The 24,787-nt window shown below is 42.3% G+C and overlaps 3 protein-coding genes across 8 annotated transcripts in view; 2 read left to right on the plus strand and 1 right to left on the minus strand.

The window, feature by feature from the left end:
- The first annotated feature begins 6 nt into the window (after positions 1-6).
- Positions 7-13,749, plus strand: nub1 (negative regulator of ubiquitin-like proteins 1). Its single transcript, XM_037757157.1, is given in 17 exon segments — positions 7-160; positions 2,921-3,044; positions 4,052-4,219; positions 4,402-4,466; positions 4,562-4,626; positions 5,131-5,298; positions 5,918-6,000; positions 6,109-6,215; positions 9,726-9,912; positions 10,812-10,919; positions 11,166-11,318; positions 11,439-11,585; positions 11,699-11,779; positions 12,498-12,641; positions 12,643-12,694; positions 12,803-12,829; positions 12,832-13,749. Coding segments are annotated over 16 exon segments (1,785 nt in total). The 5' UTR covers positions 7-160; positions 2,921-2,927; the 3' UTR covers positions 12,945-13,749.
- A 4,791-nt stretch (positions 13,750-18,540) lies between these two features.
- Positions 18,541-21,655, minus strand: crygn2 (crystallin, gamma N2). Its single transcript, XM_037757673.1, is given in 6 exon segments — positions 18,541-18,815; positions 18,972-19,117; positions 20,223-20,379; positions 20,493-20,503; positions 20,505-20,585; positions 21,635-21,655. Coding segments are annotated over 6 exon segments (552 nt in total). The 3' UTR covers positions 18,541-18,679.
- A 2,713-nt stretch (positions 21,656-24,368) lies between these two features.
- The window catches only part of sugct (succinyl-CoA:glutarate-CoA transferase), a 73,432-nt gene continuing 73,013 nt past the window's right edge, over positions 24,369-24,787 (plus strand). For 4 of the 6 annotated variants that reach the window (XR_005205047.1, XR_005205048.1, XR_005205046.1 and 1 more), the window contains exon 1: positions 24,374-24,662. The gene's annotated coding sequence lies outside the window, so the exon portion shown is untranslated. Of the gene's footprint in view, positions 24,663-24,787 lie in introns of all 6 variants that reach the window. The other 2 variants (XM_037757666.1, XM_037757665.1) reach the window with 2 other exon arrangements.

The raw sequence follows: 24,787 nt of genomic DNA on the forward strand, positions 1-24,787 counted from the left end.
CTTCCTCTCTCTCTTCACCTCCTTCCGACAAAAACAACAGCAGCATCTCGCTGAGGAAGTGGACGGAAACCGGAGAATTACCGGATTTAACGAGATTTAACAGAGAATTAACGGAGATTTAACGGAGGAGCAGTTTGTCATCGTGTCCTGTAACATCGAGGTAACTGTCATAAAGATTCAACACCGTCTGGTGACACAGAGAGAGAATAAACACACAGAGAGAGAGACAGCTGCTGCGCAACAATAACATCAGATAACATCAGACAACGTTAACTCAACGTTACCTCAACGTTACCTCAACGTTACCTCAACGTTAACTCAACGTTACCTCAACGTTAACTCAACGTTACCTCAACGTTACCTCAACGTTAACTCAACGTTAACTCAACGTTACCTCAACGTTAACTCAACGTTACCTCAACGTTACCTCAACGTTAACTCAACGTTACCTCAACGTTAACTCAACGTTACCTCAACGTTACCTCAACGTTAACTCAACGTTACCTCAACGTTACCTCAACATTAACTCAACGTTACCTCAACGTTAACTCAACGTTACCTCAACGTTACCTCAACGTTAACTTAACGTTAACTCAACGTTACCTCAACGTTACCTCAACGTTAACTCAACGTTAACTTAACGTTAACTCAACGTTACCTCAACGTTACCTCAACGTTAACTTAACGTTATAACATCAGACAACGTTACCTCAACGTTAACTCAACGTTAACTCAACGTTACCTCAACGTTACCTCAACGTTAACTTAACGTTAACTCAACGTTAACTCAACGTTACCTCAACGTTAACTTAACGTTATAACATCAGACAACGTTACCTCAACGTTAACTCAACGTTACCTCAACGTTACCTCAACGTTAACTCAACGTTAACTCAACGTTATAACATCAGACAACGTTACCTCAACGTTAACTAACGTTAACTCAACGTTAACTCAACGTTACCTCAACGTTACCTCAACGTTAACTCAACGTTAACCCAACGTTAACTCAACGTTATATCAGCTCAACGTTAACTAACGTTAACTCAACGTTAACCCAGCATTACCTCAACGTTAACTAACGTTAACTCAACGTTACAATAACATCAGACAACGTTAGCTCAACGTTAACTAACGTTAACTCAACGTTAACTAGCGTTAACTAACGTTAACTCAACGTTAACTCAACGTTATATCAGATAACGTTAACTCAACGTTATAACATCAGACAACGTTAGCTCAACGTTAACTAACGTTAACTCAATGTTAACTCAACGTTAACTCAACGTTATAACATCAGATAACATTAACTCAACGTTAACTAACGTTAAATCAACGTTATAACATCAGATAACGTTAACTCAACGTTAACTCAACATTAACTTAACGTTACAATAACATCAGATAACATCAGACAACGTTACCTCAACGTTATCTAACGTTAACTCAACGTTAACCCAGCGTTACCTCAACGTTATAACATCAGACAACGTTAGCTCAACGTTAACTAACGTTATAACATCAGACAACGTTAGCTCAACGTTAACTAACGTTAACTAACTCTAACTCAACGTTAACTCAACGTTACAATATCAGATAACATCAGACAACGTTACCTCAACGTTACCTCAACGTTAACTTAACGTTAACTAACGTTAACTTAACATTAACTAACATTAACTCAACGTTAACTAACATTACCTCAACGTTAACTCAACGTTATATCAGATAACGTTAACTCAACGTTATATCAGATAACGTTAACTAACATGAACTCAAGATTAACTCAACGTTATAATAACATCAGATAACGTGAGTTAACGTTAACTCAACGTTAACCCAACGTTATAACATCAGATAACATTAACTCAACGTTAACAACGTTAGAATAACATCAGATAACGTTAACTCAAGGTTAACTCAACATTATGACAATGTCAGATTATGTTAACTCAACGTTAACTCAACTTTAACCCAACGTTATAACATCAGATAATGTTAACTCAACGTTAACTAATATTAACTCAACGTTAGAATAACATCAGATAACTTTAACTCAACGTTTACTAACATTAGCTCAACGTTAGAATAACATCAGATAACGTTAACTCAAGGTTAACTCAACGTTAGAATAACATCAGATAACGTTAACTCAAGCTTAACTCAACGTTATGATTACATCAGATAACATCAGATAATGTTAACTCAACGTTATAACATCAGATAATGTTAACTCAACGCTAACTCAACGTTATAACATCAGATAATGTTAACTCAACGTTATAACATCAGATAATGTTAACTCAACGCTAACTCAACGTTATAACATCAGATAACGTTAACTCAACGTTATAACATCAGATAATGTTAACTCAACGTTAACTCAACGTTATAACATCAGATAACGTTAACTCAACGTTATAACATAAGATAATGTTAACTCAACGTTAACTCAACGTTATAACATCAGATAATGTTAACTCAACGTTAACTCAACGTTATAACATCAGATAACGTTAACTCAACGTTAACTCAACGTTATAACATAAGATAATGTTAACTCAACGTTAACTCAACGTTATAACATCAGATAACGTTAACTCAACATTAAAGAAAACCTGTTTGTGATGGCGCACCTCCAGAGGCACTGGATCCTACAATTCCCACAATGCAACAGTTTAATCGTTTGACACCCTGAATGTATTAAGAGAACAGTATAAGAACAGTGTATATATATATACATATATATATATATATGTATATATTTATACACACACACCCAGCAGGAGAACAACTTTCATCACTTTATCCTCTTCCTCCCTCTTCCTCCTCCTCTTCCTCCTCCCCCCTCTCCTCCTCGTCCTCCTCCTCCTCCTTCTCCTCCTCCTCCTCTTCCTCCTCCTCTTCCTCTCCTCCTCAGAAAGGCGATGTCGGAGCAGAACACGGAGTCGAAGCTGAAGATGCAGTTGAAGCAGGAGAGGATCCAGCTGTGGAATCCTCCGTACAGCGACGACAGCAACGAGCCGGGACGGCAGCACATGCAGGTCAGCCACAGCTGGACGGAGTACTCTGATGTTGTACTTCAGTACGAGTACTAATACCACACCGTAGGATAGAGAATACTCTGTTACAAGCTAAAGTACTGCAGATTATTTTTAATACAAATAATGAAACTGTACAGAACACAAATCTGTGTTTATGTCATAATACTTATTAAAGAGGAAAGGCATTCTGGGTAGAAACAACATATAAAATATACAAAATAACATACAAAATAAGAAAAATAAATATTTAAGAATGAAAACAAAAACAGATTGGATAAATTAAATATATCAATAAAACATATAAGTTCAAAAAGTATGTAAATAAAACGTACATAAATATGTTTAAAATATGGATATTTAAAAAAAAAAAAAGATCACATAAATATGCGTCACTCCACAAACAAACAAAAGGCTGTAAAAGGTTATCAGATGAGTCAAAAATAAATAAAAATGTCAAAATGAAGTAAATGTCAAGTGTGCAATAATCAAATAAATTAAAATAAAGAAAGTAGAAATTTAAAATAAACTGAAACTGAGAAACAACATTAAATAAATAAATGAGTGAATAAATAAATAAACAAATAAGTAAACAAACAAATAAATTAACAAATAAGTAAATAAAATAAATATATAAGTAAATAAATACACAAAAAAGTAAACAAATAAGTGAATAACAAATAAATAAGTAAACAAATAAATAAATAAACAATAACATAGAATAAATAAATAAGTAAATAAATAAATAAATAAGTACATACATAAATAAACAAATGCATAAATAAACAAGTAAATACAATAAATAAAAAAGTAAATAAACAAACAATAAAAGAAATAAATATGTAAATAAGAAATAAATAAACAAATATTAAATAAATACATAAGTAAGTAAATATATAAATAAACAAACAAAATAAATAAATAAATAAGGTAATGGTTTTAAAATGACGCCCACTCTCAGTTCTGTCTGTGGTTTGACATGTTTGTGATGTTTCTGTGTTTTCTATCAGGAGCTGGCGGAGCGCTACGCCCCTCTGCTGTGTCTGCCGGTGGCGGAGGTCGGCGGCGCTCTGGAGGCGATCCGAGTTCAGGCGGTGAACAGAGGGAAAGGAAACAAGACGTTCAGAGAGACTAACGTGGCTACGTTGGAGCTGCTGCTGCCCAGAGACAGCAAGAAGGTCTTTCCCACCGCCGCACGTCCTCTCAATACACACAATCATTATTCATGATAATAATAATAATAACAATAATAATAACAATAATAATAATAATAATAATAATAATAATAACAATAATAATAATAATAACACAATATTAACCTCATCAGTAGCAGTAAACTAGTCATTATTAATGTTGTCAGGATCCAAAGACAAAGAACCATCTGGAGACGAGGCTGGACGTGCTGGTTCAGGAGGTGGTGGACAGGTACACACACACACACACACACACACACACACACACACACACACACAGAGTAGCTAGTAGCGCCAGTGCTGAGTGTGTTTGTTCCTCTGCTGCAGGATTGGAGAGGAGTACGGCCTGAAATACATCAAACTGATCCTCAACGGGAAAACTCTGTCTGTTGGTGAGTTCACGGGGTCCACAGGGTCCGTTCACAGGGACCACAGGGTCCACAGGGTCCGTTCACAGGGACCACAGGGACTACAGGGTCCACAGGGTCCGTTCACAGGGACCACAGGGTCCGTCCACAGGGACCACAGGGACCACAGGGTCCGTTCACAGGGACCGTTCACAGGGACCACAGGGACCACAGGGTCCACAGGGTCCATCCACAGGGACCACAGGGACCACAGGGTCCACAGGGTCCGTTCACAGGGACCACAGGGTCCACAGGGACCACAGGGTCCACAGGGTCCACAGGGTCCGTTCACAGGGACCACAGGGTCCACAGGGTCCACAGGGACCACAGGGTCCACAGGGTCCACAGGGTCCGTTCACAGGGACCACAGGGTCCACAGGGACCACAGGGTCCACAGGGTCCGTTCACAGGGACCACATGAACCACAGGGTCCACAGGGTTCACAGTTCTGACGGTAACTGTGTGTTGTGTGTGTGTGTGGTGTGTCAGACCAGCGTCTGGACCAGCAGGGCGTGAAGAACCACAGTAAGATGATGGTGCTGAAGGTCAGCGACGCCGAGTGGAAACTACAGCTGAGCAACGAGGAAGAGAAGAAGAAGAACCAGAACGAGAGCATCCAGAGGACCCAGAAAGGATTCCAGATCCTGTCAGAGAGAGGTACCATCCCGCCCTGGTAGCGCCAGTAGCTAGTAGCGCTAGTAGTGCCAGTAGCTAGTAGTGCCAGTAGCTAGTAGTGCCAGTAGCTAGTAGCGCCGGTAGCTAGTAGCGCCGGTAGCTAGTAGCGCTGGTAGTAGCCAGTAGCGCCAGTAGCTAGTATTGCCAGTAGCTAGTAGTGCCAGTAGCTAGTAGTGCCAGTAGCTAGTAGCGCCGGTAGCTAGTAGCGCTGGTAGTAGCCAGTAGCGCCAGTAGCTAGTATTGCCAGTAGCTAGTATTGCCAGTAGCTAGTAGCGCCGGTAGCTAGTATTGCCAGTAGCTAGTATTGCCAGTAGCTAGTAGCGCCGGTAGCTAGCAGCGCCAGTAGCATGACATCAATCACACCATTTCAGTAGAGACATTAAATCTGACAGTAGAATATAAATAATGTAGTTTGTCTTTGAGGAGGACGTCTTACGGGCGTCTGGTCGTCTCCTTCAGTCCAAAATGGTGGAAGCTCATTAAGAAGATCTTTCATATCAGATCCTTTGACTGTAGAGTTTCAGCTGACGTTGTGTCTGCAGGAGAAAGGTCCTGATCAGTAACTGTTAAAGAGGACTCCTCTGGTCTCTGTGTTTGTCAGACGGCAGTGAAGACACCACTCCGTTCCTGGAGATCGCTGACCAGAGAGGGAACCCGCTGACCATCCCCCACAAGGAGAAGAAGGTACAGAACCTCCACCTGGTTCAGATTCACCAGAGTCACACAATAACACAATCAACTGTCCCTTTAACCTCATAAACTGACTGACTGACTGACTGACTGTGTCCTCAGGCTCTGATCCTGGCCATGGGCTTCCATGAGAAAGGTCGTTCTCTGATGAAGAAGAAGCAGTTTGACAACGCTCTGTGTCACCTGCTGCAGGCCGACCAGCAGTTCAGGTACTGACATCACGCTCTGACATCACCCTCTGACATCACCCTCTGACATCACGCTCTGACATCACCCTCTGACATCACGCTCTGACATCACCCTCTGACATCACGCTCTGACATCACCCTCTGACATCACCCTCTGACATCACCCTCTGACATCACCCTCTGACATCACTCTCTGACATCACCCTCTGACATCACTCTCTGACATCACCCTCTGACATCACCCTCTGACATCACTCTGACATCACCCTCTGACATCACTCTCTGACATCACTCTCTGACATCACGCTCTGACATCACGCTCTGACATCACCCTCTGACATCACCCTCTGACATCACGCTCTGACATCACCCTCTGACATCACCCTCTGACATCACGCTCTGACATCACCCTCTGACATCACTCTCTGACATCACTCTGACATCACCCTCTGACATCACTCTCTGACATCACTCTCTGACATCACGCTCTGACATCACCCTCTGACATCACCCTCTGACATCACGCTCTGACATCACCCTCTGACATCACGCTCTGACATCACGCTCTGACATCACGCTCTGACATCACGCTCTGACATCACACTCAGAGACGGCGTCTGTTCGTTGTTGGAGGTTTGTCTTTTGACCTCTGACAGATAAATAGCATTTAGAAACCCGACGTGATGAAGGGATGTTATTTCAATCTTAACTGTCAAGTTTATTTCTTAATATGTATTAGGGCTAAATTCACACGATAATAACGCTTTAAAGCACAATCGGTTTAACGCCACTAATTTCTTTAACGCATTAACGCAACTTGGGAAAAACTCTCGTGGCCATTGAAGGGGTCCCTTGACCTCTGACCTCAAGATATGTGAATGTGTGACGGCTTTTGTCCGAGAGAGAGAGAGAGAGAGAGAGAGAGAGAGAGAGAGAGAGAGAGAGAGAGAGAGAGAGAGAGAGAGAGAGAGAGAGAGAGAGAGAGAGAGAGAGAGAGAGAGAGAGAGATGTGTTTGCTTTGGTGGTTCTTCTGTTGACTGTTGGTGTTAATGGTGTGAGGAGGTTCTTCAGTCCTCCTGGTGCCGGTTGGTGTTAATCATTTATTAATGATTTCATGTCCTGATACAGTATTGTTTACTCTTAGTCCTGATACAGTATTGTTTACTCTTAGTCCTGATACAGTATTGTTTACTGTTAGTCCTGATACAGTATTGTTTACTGTTAGTCCTGATACAGTATTGTTTACTGTTAGTCCTGATACAGTATTGTTTACTGTTAGTCCTGATACAGTATTGTTTACTGTTAGTCCTGATACAGTATTGTTTACTCTTAGTCCTGATACAGTATTGTTTACTGTTAGTCCTGATACAGTATTGTTTACTCTTAGTCCTGATACAGTATTGTTTACTGTTAGTCCTGATACAGTATTGTTTACTGTTAGTCCTGATACAGTATTGTTTACTGTTAGTCCTGATACAGTATTGTTTACTGTTAGTCCTGATACGTATTGTTTACTGTTAGTCCTGATACGTATTGTTTACTGTTAGTCCTGATACAGTATTGTTTACTGTTAGTCCTGATACAGTATTGTTTACTCTTAGTCCTGATACGTATTGTTTACTGTTAGTCCTGATACAGTATTGTTTACTGTTAGTCCTGATACAGTATTGTTTACTGTTAGTCCTGATACAGTATTGTTTACTCTTAGTCCTGATACAGTATTGTTTACTGTTAGTCCTGATACAGTATTGTTTACTGTTAGTCCTGATACAGTATTGTTTACTCTTAGTCCTGATACAGTATTGTTTACTGTTAGTCCTGATACAGTATTGTTTACTGTTAGTCCTGATACAGTATTGTTTACTGTTAGTCCTGATACAGTATTGTTTACTGTTAGTCCTGATACAGTATTGTTTACTGTTAGTCCTGATACAGTATTGTTTACTCTTAGTCCTGATACGTATTGTTTACTGTTAGTCCTGATACAGTATTGTTTACTGTTAGTCCTGATACAGTATTGTTTACTGTTAGTCCTGATACAGTATTGTTTACTGTTAGTCCTTATACAGTATTGTTTACTGTTAGTCCTGATACAGTATTGTTTACTGTTAGTCCTGATACAGTATTGTTTACTGTTAGTCCTGATACGTATTGTTTACTGTTAGTCCTGATACGTATTGTTTACTGTTAGTCCTGATACAGTATTGTTTACTGTTAGTCCTGATACAGTATTGTTTACTGTTAGTCCTGATACAGTATTGTTTACTGTTAGTCCTGATACAGTATTGTTTACTGTTAGTCCTGATACGTATTGTTTACTGTTAGTCCTGATACAGTATTGTTTACTGTTAGTCCTGATACGTATTGTTTACTGTTAGTCCTGATACGTATTGTTTACTGTTAGTCCTGATACAGTATTGTTTACTGTTAGTCCTGATACGTATTGTTTACTGTTAGTCCTGATACGTATTGTTTACTGTTAGTCCTGATACGTATTGTTTACTGTTAGTCCTGATACAGTATTGTTTACTGTTAGTCCTGATACGTATTGTTTACTGTTAGTCCTGATACGTATTGTTTACTGTTAGTCCTGATACAGTATTGTTTACTGTTAGTCCTGATACAGTATTGTTTACTGTTAGTCCTGATACGTATTGTTTACTGTTAGTCCTGATACAGTATTGTTTACTGTTAGTCCTGATACAGTATTGTTTACTGTTAGTCCTGATACGTATTGTTTACTGTTAGTCCTGATACAGTATTGTTTACTGTTAGTCCTGATACGTATTGTTTACTGTTAGTCCTGATACAGTATTGTTTACTGTTAGTCCTGATACAGTATTGTTTACTGTTAGTCCTGATACGTATTGTTTACTGTTAGTCCTGATACGTATTGTTTACTGTTAGTCCTGATACAGTATTGTTTACTGTTAGTCCTGATACAGTATTGTTTACTGTTAGTCCTGATACAGTATTGTTTACTGTTAGTCCTGATACGTATTGTTTACTGTTAGTCCTGATACGTATTGTTTACTGTTAGTCCTGATACGTATTGTTTACTGTTAGTCCTGATACAGTATTGTTTACTGTTAGTCCTGATACGTATTGTTTACTGTTAGTCCTGATACGTATTGTTTACTGTTAGTCCTGATACAGTATTGTTTACTGTTAGTCCTGATACGTATTGTTTACTGTTAGTCCTGATACGTATTGTATCACCAGATTCTTGCTAACACACAGCCCTAGTCATTCTTAAAGTACTGGTATTAATACAACGCGGTGTCGTACTGGTTTTAACGGCAGGGTGTCGCGACACCTTTCTAGTATGGGTGTACCGTGCAGCACTACCGGGGTTGGTTCACATCACAGCTGTCTCTCAAACAGGATGTGAGCACCTTTCAGAGTAAAGCTGCTTCTAAAGACTGAACCGTGTTGAAGGACGATGTGCGTTGTGTTTGACGTGTTGAAGGACGATGTGCGTTGTGTTTGACGTGTTGAAGGACGATGTGCGTTGTGTTTGACGTGTTGCAGTAAGTGCGGCTCGGCGCTGCTCGGCTCGGTGGACAACTTCGCCGTCCTGCAGCTGGACATCGTGTGGTGCTACCGAGCTCTGGAGGCGTTGTCCTGCCTGGACGACGGCAAGAGCCGCCTGCAGAGAGCCGAGGACGGTTTCCTGCAGTGTTACGGCGAGCAGCGGCAAAGGCTGCTCATGATCAAGGTGAGAGGACAACACTCAGACACACACAGAGAGGACAACACTCAGACACACACAGAGAGGACAACACTCAGACACACAGAGAGGACAACACTCAGACACACACAGAGAGGACAACACTCAGACACACACAGAGAGGACAACACTCAGACACACACAGAGAGGACAACACTCAGACACACAGAGAGGACAACACTCAGACACACACAGAGAGGACAACACTCAGACACACACAGAGAGGACAACACTCAGACACACAGAGAGGACAACACTCAGACACACACAGAGAGGACAACACTCAGACACACAGAGAGGACAACACTCAGACACACACAGAGAGGACAACACTCAGACACACACAGAGAGGACAACACTCAGACACACACAGAGAGGACAACACTCAGACACACACAGAGAGGACAACACTCAGACACACAAAGAGGACAACACTCAGACACACACAGAGAGGACAACACTCAGACACAAAGACACACCAGATCACGCTTAGTGGTCCTACCTATCAACCCAGGGTTTCTCAGTCTGGCTGAGCGTTCACATGGGGGGTCTCAGGTCTCAGGACTCAGGTCTCAGGTCTCAGGTCTCAGGTCTCAGGTCTCAGGACTCAGGTCTCAGGTCTCAGGACTCAGGTCTCAGGTCTCAGGTCTCAGGTCTCAGGTCTCAGGACTCAGGTCTCAGGTCTCAGGACTCAGGTCTCAGGTCTCAGGTCTCAGGTCTCAGGACTCAGGTCTCAGGTCTCAGGTCTCAGGTCTCAGGTCTCAGGACTCAGGTCTCAGGACTCAGGTCTCAGGTCTCAGGTCTCAGGTCTCAGGTCTCAGGACTCAGGTCTCAGGTCTCAGGTCTCAGGTCAGTCTTCATGTGTGTTTGTGTTTGTGTGTTGCCAGGGTAACTCAGGCAGAGAGGAGGTGTTGTTTCTCCGGCTGTACCTCCTCCAGAGTCTCCTCTCCTACATCGAAGGAAACGACGCTCAGGCTCAACACCAGCTCTCCAAGGTAACATCTGGTTATAATAATAATAATAATAATAATAATCTCTCTATGGTTTATTGATCAGGTTATTGATGATCTATTGGCTGTTACCTCTCTATGGTTTATTGATCTGACAGTAACGAGTGGAGTCCTCGTAGTTCTCTTCACTCTGTTCCTCACTATGAACCCGACTGCAGGAGGTGTGTGTCAGCTGATGTGTGTGTTGTGTGTTGTGTGTTGTGTGTTGTGTGTTGTGTGTGTGTGCATCAGGTGGAGTGTCTGTTCAGCCGTCTGTGTCTGGACTCAGAGAAGATGGCTCAGCTGATGGCGTTGGGTTTCACTGAGAGAGAAGCTCGCCTCGGCCTCAGAGCCTGTCAGGGAGACCTGCAGGACGCCGCCGTGCACATCAGCAACCAGAGACAGGTAACGCACGCACACACACACACCTTCTTCCTCCCTCTTCTCCCATATACTGTATATATATATATACAGTATATATACACCCTGTATTCTTCTTCTTCTTGTCTGTGTCGTGTTAATCAGGAGCGAGAGGAGATGAAGCAGAGGGAGAGACAGAAGAGGAGCAGGAAGATGGAGGTCATCTCCACCCTCACGGAGCTCGGCTACTCTCGGAGAGACGCCTCTAGAGCGCTGCACCACGCCGACGGAGACGTGGACAGAGCCTACGCAGTCAGTACCCGTCTCCGACCAGCACCTTCACAGTACTTTTACTGCAGTGAAGGACCTGAGTTCTTCCTCAGCAGAAGGACGTGTAAACTAAAACCTGCTGCTGTTGTGTTCAGATCCTCCTGGACTCCAGTCAGGCTGCTGAGGCCACCAACAACAACACAGAGGACACGCTGAGTCCAGACAAGGTGGAGCAGGTAAAGTTAACAGAGTCAAGACAAAGGTAGAGCAGGTAAAGTAAACATAGTCCAGACAAAGGTAGAGCAGGTAAAGTTAACAGAGTCCAGACAAAGGTAGAGCAGGTAAAGTAAACATAGTCCAGACAAAGGTAGAGCAGGTAAAGTTAACAGAGTCCAGACAAAGGTAGAGCAGGTAAAGTTAACAGAGTCCAGACAAAGGTAGAGCAGGTAAAGTAAACATAGTCCAGACAAAGGTAGAGCAGGTAAAGTAAACAGAGTCCAGACAAAGGTAGAGCAGATAAAGTAAACAGAGTCCAGACAAAGGTAGAGCAGGTAAAGTTAACAGAGGAGGCAAATTTCAAAAATAAATTTCAAAATAATAAAAAATAAATACATAAATCAATAAAAGGGAAAATTTAACAGAAGATTAAATAAATAAGGGAATAAATACAAAGAATAATAAATAAAGAGGCAAAAAAATTAAAACAAAAATATCCATTTGATCATTAATTAATGGCTACATCTATTTTTAATATTATTTTTGCTGTATTTAATGACACATTTATTTATTTATAGAGTTATTTATTTTTTATTTTGGCAGGTTTCGTCCTCCATACATCTTCTGTTCTGGTTGTGTGATTATCCATAAACTGAGGAGTGATTGATTATTGATTGATTGATTATTGATGGTGACAGTAGTTGTGGGAGTCGACCGTCCTCCTCTGTGTCTCTGCAGTTGTTGTATCTGGGTTTTGAGAGGGACGTCTCTGAAACGGCGCTCAGACTGACGGGTGGAGACGTCCAGTCGGCGACTCAGCTGCTGCTGGACAACCAGGGCGTCCTCTCCCCGGAGCTCCTGTCCCCGCCCTCCACCTCCACCTCCACCTCCATCTCCTCCTACTGAGGAGCCCAGCACCTCCTCCACCTCCACAGGTACTTCACTGACCTGTCACGTAACGTCCCGTACTCAAGTAACGCCACGTATGGATGACGATAATAATAATAATAATACTAATCATATAATAATTAATTTGTTGTCAGTGGACAATGAGCTGGTGAACGAGGTGTTGGAGACATCTCTCGCCACGAGGAGGACTACCTGGACCTGACGCTGGAGGAGGAGAGCGAGCTCATCGCCACCATGAAGACCTACCTGAGCCGAGGACACACACACACCGTGTGACGCACACACACACACACGCACGCACACACACACACACACACACACACACACACACACACACACACACACACACACACACACTCTGTTATACTCTGTAAACCATTTAAAGCAATAACTGTGTGTTCGTCTGCAGTTATCAATCATCAAGTTACAAATAATGAGATCTATTCAGTTTAATTTGTCAGCAATAATTCAGCCGAGCTGAACAGACTTCTGATGGTCTGAGACGTCTCCAAACTTCAGACGTCTCCAGACGTCACATCACGTCTCCAGATGTCTCCAGACGTCACATCACGTCTCCAGATGTCTCCAGACGTCACATCACGTCTCCAGATGTCTCCAGACGTCACATAACGTCTCCAGACGTCTCCAGACGTCACATCACGTCTCCAGATGTCTCCAGACGTCACATCACGTCTCCAGACGTCACATCACGTCTCCAAATGTCTCCAGACGTCACATCACGTCTCCAGACGTCTCCAGATGTCTCCAGACGTCACATCACGTCACATGTTGAATGAGTTTCATTCAAAGCTCCTCTTCTCGAGCAGATCAGTGTTCAGACGAGCCGTCAGCTGTTTATTAGGATCGTTCCCTCTGAATGGATGAATATTGTTTCTATATTAAATCATTATGATTGTTTTGGGGATGTTTATTTTTCTAAAAGCTTCTTGAAGTGATTTTTGTTGAGTTTTATTGTTTTGTTCTGACGGCAGAAGAGAGTTTGATGTTTGAGACGTCCAACATTTAATTTAAATGAATTTCATGTTCATGTTGAAGGAGCCAATAAAGAAACTGAAGCTTTTGTCTGTGATGATGTCAATGAATATATATAAACTAAATCCATATTTAACCATGTAATCGATTATTCAACTAATCAATTAGTCGATGGACAGAAAAATAATCATCAATTATTCTGATAATCGATTAAATCGTTACATTTTAATGCAAATATTGCAAAAAAAATGTTTTCAGCTTCAAATCTGAAGAACTTGTTTCACAGACTGATGATGAAACCGACAGGATCCAGAAACACGCCACGCAGCGACAACGCCACCGTGACCATCGGACATCAACTTGGTGTGTCGTTTATTTTTAATGCATTTAATGACATTAATATATTTATCAAGTCATTTATTTATTTTTAATATTATTTTTTATATATTTAATGACATTTATTTATATATTGAGTCATTTATTTATTCCTTTATTTTTAATATTATTTTTAATGCATTTAATGACATTCATTTATTTATCAAGTTATTTATTTATTTATTTTTAATATTATTTTTTAATACATTTAATGATATTTATTTATTTATCGAGTCATTTATTTATTCATTTATTTTTCATTTTGGCAGGTTCTGTCCTCAGACTGACAGTCTCAGTCAACGAAACTAAAATCAATAAATACAAAAATAAAATAATAAATAAATGCAAAAATAAATAAATAAATTTAAAAATAAATAAATAAATGTAAAGATAAATAAATACATTTAAGAATTAATAAAAATAAATAAATACATAAATCGATAAATTTAAATAAATAAGACAATAATACAAAGATTAATAAATAAAGACGCAAATTAAAACCGAAATAGCAGCTTTTGTCACATTTTATCAATTTATTTTTAATATTATTTTTGCTACAATCAATGACATTTATTAATAAATTCATCAAGTCATTTATTTATTTATTCGTTTATTCGTTATCATATTAAACTGAATATCTGGATAAAACAAGACATTTAAACAACATCTTAGACTTTGAGAGACTTTTTTTTACTATTTTCCGGATCACACAGTCCGTTCACTCACTATTGTGTCCGGTTAAAGAGTCTTTATACACCACACGGCTCATTATATAAACTGGAAAAACAAAGTTAGGAAACTTGTGTTTGGTGGATTATTTCTCTGTTGTATCAATGCTAATGGTCATTGTATTTTACATCGTTGGAAAGCCTGTTATTTACCTTCACAATGATGTCACACTTGTAAGGATCATGTATTTGTGGGATGAGCAGCACAGCTGATGATGTGGGGAGCGCCCAAGAAAAATTTGCCAAAATGCTCCGTCAATGGTAAACAGTGTATTCTCCTGTTGGTGTTGACTCTTGTTGTGAGTTGTTTGGTGGATGATTGAACTCTCTATCAGTAACAAGGAACAAACAAGACATATTGATTGATTGAATCCACCGTCAGGAGCCTCAGTAGCGGTGGAAGATCCATACGCAGCCACAACAGCCTGGCACCTCCTCCTCATGCTGGTCACCAACCTGGTCACACGTTGGCTGTGGGATGGCGTTCCATTCCTCAACCAGGATTGGTTGCAGGTCAGCCAGCGTGGTTGTGTTGGTCACTCTAACACGTACAGCACGCCCAAGCTGATCCCACATGTTGAATTGGGTTGAGGTGTGGACTCTTGGCAGGCCGTTCCATTCTCTCTCCTCCCACATTGTGGAGGTAGTCTGTGATAACCCTGGCTCTGTGGGGGTGGGGGGCGTTGTCATCTTGGAGGATGAAGTTAGGTTCCAGATTGTGGAGATATGGGATCGCCACTGGCTGCAGAATCTCATCCTGATATCTCCCTGCATTGAGATGACCTTCAATGATGACAAGCCTTGTTTTACCAGTGAGGGAGATGCCCCCCCCCCCCCCCCCCCCCCCCCCCACACCATGACACTGCCCCCACCAAAAGCTGTTACTCCATCGGTTCAACAATCAGCATAGCGTTCTCCACGTCGTCTCCATACTTTGACCTGCCATCCAACTTTAACAGACAGAACCTGGACTCATCACTGAACATGACATTCCCCCACATGTTCAGGTTCCATTGTCTGTGTTGGAGACACCAGCGCCAACGGGCCTGACGGTGAAGGCAGTCATTGCAGGCTTCCTGGTAGCCTTATGAGAATACACTGTTTACCATTGACGGAGCATTTTGGAACATTTTTCTTGGGCGCTCCCCACATCATCAGCTGTGCTGCTCATCCCACAAATGCATGATCCTTACAAGTTGGACATCATTGCGAAGGTAAATAAACAGGCTTTCAACCATGTAGAATACAATGACCATTAGCATTGTAACAACAGAGAAATAATCCACCAAACACAAGTTTCCAAACTTTGTTTTTCCAGTATATATATATATATATTATATCATTATATATATATATATTATATATAATGATATATATATTATATATCATTATAGATATTATGTATCATTATATATATATTATATATCATTATATATATATCATTATATATATATTATATATCATTATATATATATAGTATATATATATTATACATCATTATATATATATTATATATCATTATATATTATATATCATTATATATATATTATATATCATGTTATATATATTATACATCATTATATATATATTATATATCATTATATATATATTATACATCATTATATATATATATATATATTATATCATTATATTTATTATATATCAATATATATATTATATATCATTATATATATATTTTATATCATTATATATATATATTATACATCATTATATATATATTATATATCATTATATTTATTATATATCAATATATATATTATATATCATTATATATATATTATATATCATTATACATATATTATACATCATTATATATATATTATATATCATGATATATATTATATATCATGATATATATATATTATATATCATGATATATATATTATATATCATTATATATATATTATACATCATTATATATATATTATATATCATTATATATATATTATATATCAATATTAATATATACATATCATGATATATAATATATATATCATGATATATAATATATATCATGATATATATATTATATATCATGATATGTATATTATATGTATACGGGTGATAAGTTAATTCAAATGTATCGTTCCACTTAGAGTTGTTATAGATCCAACATGTCTTCAAAGTTCATTGTTCTTTGTTGTTTTCTTAGTCAATAAAAATGACTCCACAGATATGAATCAGTTTTATATGTATGTATTCCTATGTATGAGTTATGAACTGTACCAGCAGTAATAACACTGTTAATGTAAATACATGTGGGGTTCAGGAGAGCCGACTGGCTATACATACTGGAGAGAAACCACACTGCTGTCACCTCTGTGGGAAGAAACACAGCAGGTTGGTACCTACTGTATCATCAGCGTAGGAGAAACTGTACGGCTGTGAGCAGGGTGGGAAGAAATACACAAACACTGGGCTCGTTTTAATGTGGCTTTCCTGCTGCGTTTTCACGCAGCAGGAAAGCCACATGATTGTAACCTCTGAGGGATAAAATTTCGCGGTTCAAATAGCGCCAGACTCCATCAGCACACTGGAGAGAAAATCCGCGGTAGGGATGCACCGATACCGATACCAGTATCGGGTATCGGGTCCGATACTGTGCTCATGTACTCGTACTCGCAAAACGGCTCCGATACCACTTTACGGCAGCGTGACTTTAAGCTCTCGTCACCATCTTTCAGGTCCTCACGCTCCACCTCCCCGATGGTGCTTCCGACCCCACTGGGCCGGGACCACACCTCAGCCGGCGTGCGCCAGCCCTCACTTTCATTGCTCCACGGGGTTTTGCTTGCACCCTCTGACTCACGCGTACGTTAGACTCCTTGGTCCGTGTTTCAAGACGGGTCAGGTGGGTTGCCGACATCGCCGCAGACCCCTGGCGCCTTTAACGTGGGCCGAGCCCCGATCTGGAGGCACGACGTGGTCGGGGTGCACTGAGGACAGTCCGCCCCAGTCGACAATCGCACCGGGAGCAGGGAGCCCCGTCACGGTGCGGCGAGGTCCGGGCGGGGAGCGATGTAAAGCTGCAGGTTTAGCGCACCGCCTCGTATGCGGGACTCCCCAGCCTGCCGTGTGTCCTCACACCCTCCAGCTGGCTGTTAACGAGGGTCTTTAGGCACAGAGAAGTATTCGTATTGGTACTTCGGTATCGGAGAGGACCCAGATGTAAGTACTCGTACTCAGTCTGAAAGACAGTGGTATCCGTGCATCCCTAGTCTGACGGGAAAGCTCTCAGTGAGTCTGGATTCTTCAGGTTACATCAGCGTTGATAGTGGGGAGTGAAACCAGACAGCTGTGAGCAGCGTGGGAAATGATTCTACATCATCAGTAATTACTAAAATCACACAGAATAGGAAGCACTGCAGATAAAATACTACAAAGTAGTCATGTCAAGTAAACAAGTTAGCTCCTCTATACCCCTCTTCTCTGTTGGTAACCATGGTGATGTGTTGGTAACCATGGTGACGTGTTTAGTGGAGGCAGAATAACTCTCTGAACACGTGAGCTAACGCTGGCTAGCAACTATTGTTGGCTTGTTTCTTTAACGACGGCTGAATAAAATCCTAGTTTCTCTCAACATGTGCCGTCACTCACTCTCCAGGTTCACCAGTTAACATGAACCAACGTCTTTCCTTTGGTTAGCCTCCAGCTAATGTTAGCCCACTGCTAGCGTTAGCCTCCAGCTAACAGCGTCTATAGTTGATTTGTTTTTATATTAAATATTAACATACAAAACACACACACACAAAGTGTTTGATAAAAAACCTGTTTTCTTATCTTAGTTGTGTTTATTTATTGTACATGATTACAGCGGTGGTAGAAGATACAGGAGAGGGAGTTTGAGGAGGGGTGGGGAGGTGGGGTCAGAGGTCAGAGGTCAGAGGTCAGGGTTTAGAAGTAGTTGACGACCCTGCGGATGGACTGGATGTTGGGGTTCTGGGCCTGCCACTCGTTGTGGCTGCAGTAGTTTCCACGCTCCACGATGTACATGCGGCCGCGGAAGTTTGGCTCCTCGTACATCACCCAGCTGAACACGGAGAGAGATTTATTATTATTATTATTATTATCATCCAGTCATCTGCTGGTTATTCTCTTGATTCATTATTAATTAAAGATTATTATTATTATTATTATCATTATTATTATCATTATTATTATATGTGTGTGTGTGTGTTGAACTCACGCTCCGTCTCCGTAGACCCTGACGGAGTTGATGCAGTTCTTGGAGAAGCCTCGGCTCTGCAGGGAAGGACAGTCGTCGCAGATCTCCACACACTGACCGGAGAAGTTACAGGCCTCGAACAGCTCGATGCGGTAGTGCTCGCCGTGCTGACGGACGGACAGACAGGTAGGAAGACGGGTACAAGTTAGACTCAGGTAACAACAGGTACACTTCAGTAGTATGATCTGACAGGGAGACCTCCGTCCACGTAGTCGGTTACAGCTGATGATGCTGTACCGACCGACGGCGTTACTGTGGAAGCGTTACCCCCTCAGGTTAACACTGTTAGCGCTGTCAGCCATGTTGAGAGCCATGTAGAGGCAATAGAAATGCTCCTAATCTGGCATTTCGCATCTTTAACCTTTCACCATGTTGGTGTTTAGTCATCTAAACACCAACATGGCAATGGCTAAACACCAACATGGTTATGGCCAAAAACCAACATGGTGATGGCTAAACACCAACAAGGTGATGGCTAAACACCAACATGGCGTTGGCCAAAAACCAAGATGGTGATGGCTAAACACCAACATGGTGATGGCTAAACACCAACAAGGTGATGGCTAAACACCAACATGGCGATGGCCAAAAACCAACATGGTGATGGCTAAACACCAACATGGAGATGGCCAAAAACCAACATGTTGATGGCTAAACACCAACATGGTGATGGCTAAACACCAACATGGCGTTGGCCAAAAACCAACATAGTGATGGCTAAACACCAACATGGTGATGGCTAAACACCAACATGGCGTTGGCCAAAAACCAACATGGTGATGGCTAAACACCAACATGGTGATGGCTAAACACCAACATGGCGTTGGCCAAAAACCAACATGGTGATGGCTAAACACCAACATGGTGATGGCTAAACACCAACATGGCGTTGGCCAAAAACCAACATGGTGATGGCTAAACACCAACATGGTGATGGCTAAACACCAACATGGCGTTGGCCAAAAACCAACATGGTGATGGCTAAACACCAACATGGCGTTGGCCAAAAACCAACATGGTGATGGCTAAACACCAACATGGTGTTGGCCAAAAACCAACATGATGATGGCTAAACACCAACAAGGTGATGGCTAAATACCAACATGGCGTAATAATAATAAGAAGAAACCCTGGTTAAGTATTGAGGTAAGTAAAGCCCTGTCGGAGGTGTTTAGCCTGTCGGAGGTGTTTAGCCCTGTCGGAGGTGTTTACCATGCGGATGGGCTTGCAGGATCCCATGTGGTCGTTGTGGGAGTTCCACCTCTGGAACTCTGGGTACTCTCCGTGCTCCAGGATGTACTGCTGGCCCTTGAAGTCGGGGTGGTCGTAGCAGATCCAGGCGCCGCTCTCCACACGGATGGAGTTCACCCTGAAAACACAAAGAGCCGCTCAGATAGTGTCTCTTTATTTATCTATTTATTTCTTTATTTAAGGAGAGAGAACGCAGCGTGAACTCAGCCAGGTGGTCGTTGTCGGTCTCACCTGTTCATGAAAGCCGCGGTCCTGGAAGTTATCACAGTCTCCTCTGACCTCCAGCTTCCTGCCGGTGAAGCATTTCCCCTCGTAGAAGGTGATCTGGAGGAGAAACATCAACACCAATGTGATTCATAGTTCATCTGTTTAGACTCTCGGTATGTAAATGTATGTATATATTTATTATTGTAAATCAATCAACAACACAGATCAATGACAGATATTGATCCAGAAACCCTCACAGGTACTGCATTTAGCATAAAACAATGTGCTCCAATCATAACATGGCAAACTGCAGCCCAAACAGGCAACAACAGCTGTCAGTGTGTCAGTGTGCTGACTTGACTATGACTTTGCCCCAAAACTGCATGTGATTATCATAAAGTGGGCATGTCTGTAAAGGGGAGACTCGTGGGTACCCATAGAACCCATTTACATTCACATATCTGGAGGTCAGAGGTCAAGGGACCCTTTGAACATGGGACATGACAGTTTGGAGTGTTATTTAACCTCTTCATGACCAGCTAGTCTGACATGGTTGGTACACGATGGATTCATCAGGTTTATAGTTTACTATGATACCAGGATCAGACCTTTCTTCTGTCTTTGCTTCGGACATTTTCAGACTATTTCTCAGACATTTTTTCGGACAAAACCCCTCACATGTTCACATATCTGGAGGTCAGAGGTCAATTTGCGGTTAACGTGTTATTATCACGTTAACTTGACAGAAATAAACCCTCAGAACTACGACGTCAGTACAGCAAGAACATCACAACCAAACTCCATTCAGATATCCAGCCATTTAAATGCAGCTTACAGTAAACACCTGATTAAACACTTTAACACATTGTGACCTGAACTCTGAAACGGGACTTTCTGAATTCACCAGACTCAGGAACAAGTTTTAGAGTATAGGTTAAGATATCGCTAAGATAAGTTAAAATCTTTAAATCAGATGTTTCCCAGTGTCTCTCTATCGTACTGATTCTACCACCGGACCCTGGTGGTCACAGACTGGAGTAAAGTCATCTCTATAGTACTGATTCTACCACCGGACCCTGGTGGTCCACAGACTGGAGTAAAGTCATCTCCAGATGTTTGTGTTTGTCAGCGGCGCCGTGCAGCTGCAGCTGCCGTGTGTTACTCACCTTTCCTGAATACTGTGACATCTTTACCCACTGGATGTTGTCCAACCTGGCCCACAACCACAACACACAGTGTAACAGAGAAAAAGTTGGACACCCCAATTTATATGGCCCGGGGGGCTGGCGAGGGGCGCGGTCCCGGCCCGGAGGACAAAAGAGCAGCTTTAAAAGGTTCCTGCTGCCTCGACGCTTTCCCTTCATCCTGATGCGTCTGCTGATTCTGCTGCGTGTGTGTGTGTGTGCGTGTGTGTGTGTGTGTGTGTGTGTGTGTGTGTGTGTGTGTGTGGACTCAATAGAAAGTGCTTGGCCTGAGCTTTGCAGGGTCAACGATATTTAACATTCCCGTCTTCTATAGAGACACAGAGAGAGACAGTGAAGGATCCATACAGAGCTCAGATACTGTCAGTCTTTATACTTTAGAATACTTATAATATATATATCTCTATATAAATATATATATAGAGATATATATACTGTATACATCTATATATTTGCGGTTGTAAAGTTTCATGCGGCTGTGATTATCCTAGAGGTCACCACAGGTCATTGTATACAGTGAGGTCACGTTTCATGGCTCATTGGATTCACTAAAGTCCCAACTTTACAGTCACACATCATTTTAGAACAATAACACATTGATTTAAACTAACCCTAACCCTACATATATATATATATATACAGCATATACACACAACTGCATGTGATGATCATAAAGTGGGCATGTCTGTAAAGGGGAGACTCGTGGGTACCCATAGAACCCATTTACATTCACTGATCTGGAGGTCAGAGGTCAAGGGACCCCTTTGAAAATGGACATGACAGTTTTTTCCTCGCCAAGATTTAGCGTAAATGTGGAGCGTTATTTAACCTCTTCATGACCAGCTAGTCTGACATGGTTGGTACCGATGGATTCATCAGGTTTATAGTTTACTATGATTCCAGTATCACACTTTCCTTCTGTCTTTCTTTCAGACATTCTCCGGACTATCTTTGGACTTTTTTTGGACAATTTTCTGACGTTTTTACGCTACGTTTTTATCATGCCTGTAGCTTCACTCCAGCTCTAAAACTGAACCTACTAGAGCCTCTGAAAGACAGTAAAGTCAGTCGGGTCTGCAGCTCTCAGAGGGTTAATAAATGAATTCTTAAACACATTTATTAAAGGGACTGTTAGTAACTTGTTCCACGTATAAATCCTTGCTGGTCGGTGTCTCATGGTCTCTCGTGTGTCTCATGGTCTCTCGTGTGTCTCATGGTCTCTCGTGTGTCTCATGGTCTCTCGTGTGTCTCATGGTCTCTCGTGTGTCTCATGGTCTCGCGTGTGTCTCATGGTCTCGCGTGTGTCTCATGGTCTCTCGTGTGTCTCATGGTCTCGCGTGTGTCTCATGGTCTCGTGTGTGTCTCATGGTCTCTCGTGTGTCTCATGGTCTCTCGTGTGTCTCATGGTCTCTCGTGTGTCTCATGGTCCTCGCGTGTGTCTCATGGTCTCTCGTGTGTCTCATGGTCTCGCGTGTGTCTCATGGTCTCTCGTGTGTCTCATGGTCTCGCGTGTGTCTCATGGTCTCGCGGTGTGTCTCATGGTCTCGCGTGTGTCTCATGGTCTCTCGTGTGTCTCATGGTCTCGCGTGTGTCTCATGGTCTCGCGTGTGTCTCCTGGTCTCGTTGTGTCTCATGGTCTCTCGTGTGTCTCATGGTGTCTCGTGTGTCTCATGGTCTCTCGTGTGTCTCATGGTCTCTCGTGTGTCTCATGGTCTCGCGTGTGTCTCATGGTCTCGTCCGTGTGTCTCATGGTCTCGCGTGTGTCTCATGGTCTCGCGTGTGTCTCCTGGTCTCTCGTGTGTCTCATGGTCTCTCGTGTGTCTCATGGTGTCTCGTGTGTCTCATGGTCCTCTCGTGTGTCTCTGGTCTCGCGTGTGTCTCATGGTCTCTCGTGTGTCTCATGGTCTCGCGTGTGTCTCATGGTCTCGCGTTGTGTCTCCTGGTCTCTCGTGGGTCTCATGGTCTCTCGTGTGTCTCCTGGTGTCTCGTGTGTCTCCGCTGTTCAGACTCAGACTCCAACACAAACTCCAGTGAAGCACCAAAACCTCTTGGTTGTATCTAGTGAAGCTGTTAAACAGTGTTGGCCGCGGTCGGAGGACGCGGGGGAGACCGTAGCTTTGGTCTCCAGGACCGGAGTCTCTGCTCCTCTGCTCCTCTGCTCCTCTGCCTGCCCTTCACTCACACACCGCGCTCCTTCTCTCTCTCTCTCTCCACTCTCACGTGCATGCTGCTCACTCCACACTGCAGAAGAGTTTAGTTTAGCTCTGAGAATATCTAGTGAATGTTTCAGTGGACGTTTGTGCAGAATAACTGCTGCAGCTCCTCCAGACCAACAGAGGTTTCCCGTGTCTTGTGAAGTGACGGGGCTCCTCAGAGAGAAACGTTATCGTCTCCGACAAAACTCCGGCGTCTCCCCCGTTCCCTCCGGCCGCGGTCGGGAGGCTGAGGCGGGAAAAGCCAACACTAGGATCAGCATTGATTCATGGAGAGACCTTGGTCTGGTCAGCTAACATTACTGCCAAGCAGCTGAAATATAGAGTGATATTGTGCTTTTAGCTGACGTGTGTCTCCTCACTGTGTTGAGTGATGCTCCTTCATGTCTATGTAGGAGCGAGCACAAGCGCCAGCAACAGGACGCTGACTTTAGTTGACTTAACGGACACAGGTGAAGCTTTAACAACACATTATGCATTCTTACATAGAGTCCCTTTAACATCTATTTTTATTGTACAATTAGTTATTAATCAATGAAATGCTTCGTTTCTATTTCCCGGACTCTCCTGGTCCTCCAGAAGCAGGAGAGAGAAAAAAACATGTGTGAAGCCACGACTCTTATTGTGAAGGCGATGGCCCGGAAGTGATGCTAACAGAAGAAGTGAAGATGTCTTCTCTCTAGGCTGGTGTCTCACCGTCTCTCTGCTGTCTGTCCTCTCCGTGTCTCCTCACAGCGGAGGGAATCCTCGGTGGAGGGCGACGCTCACGCACACGAACGGTGAGTTACTACCAGACCGTTACCGGTGATCTACCGGTAGATCACCGGTAGATCACCGGTAGATCACCGGTAGATCACCGGTAGATCACCGGTAGCATAATACTCAGTAACAGACTGTCCTGTCT

This window comes from Sebastes umbrosus, chromosome 21 (genome assembly GCF_015220745.1).
Source record: "Sebastes umbrosus isolate fSebUmb1 chromosome 21, fSebUmb1.pri, whole genome shotgun sequence".
Classification (NCBI taxonomy): Eukaryota; Metazoa; Chordata; class Actinopteri; order Perciformes; family Sebastidae; genus Sebastes; species Sebastes umbrosus.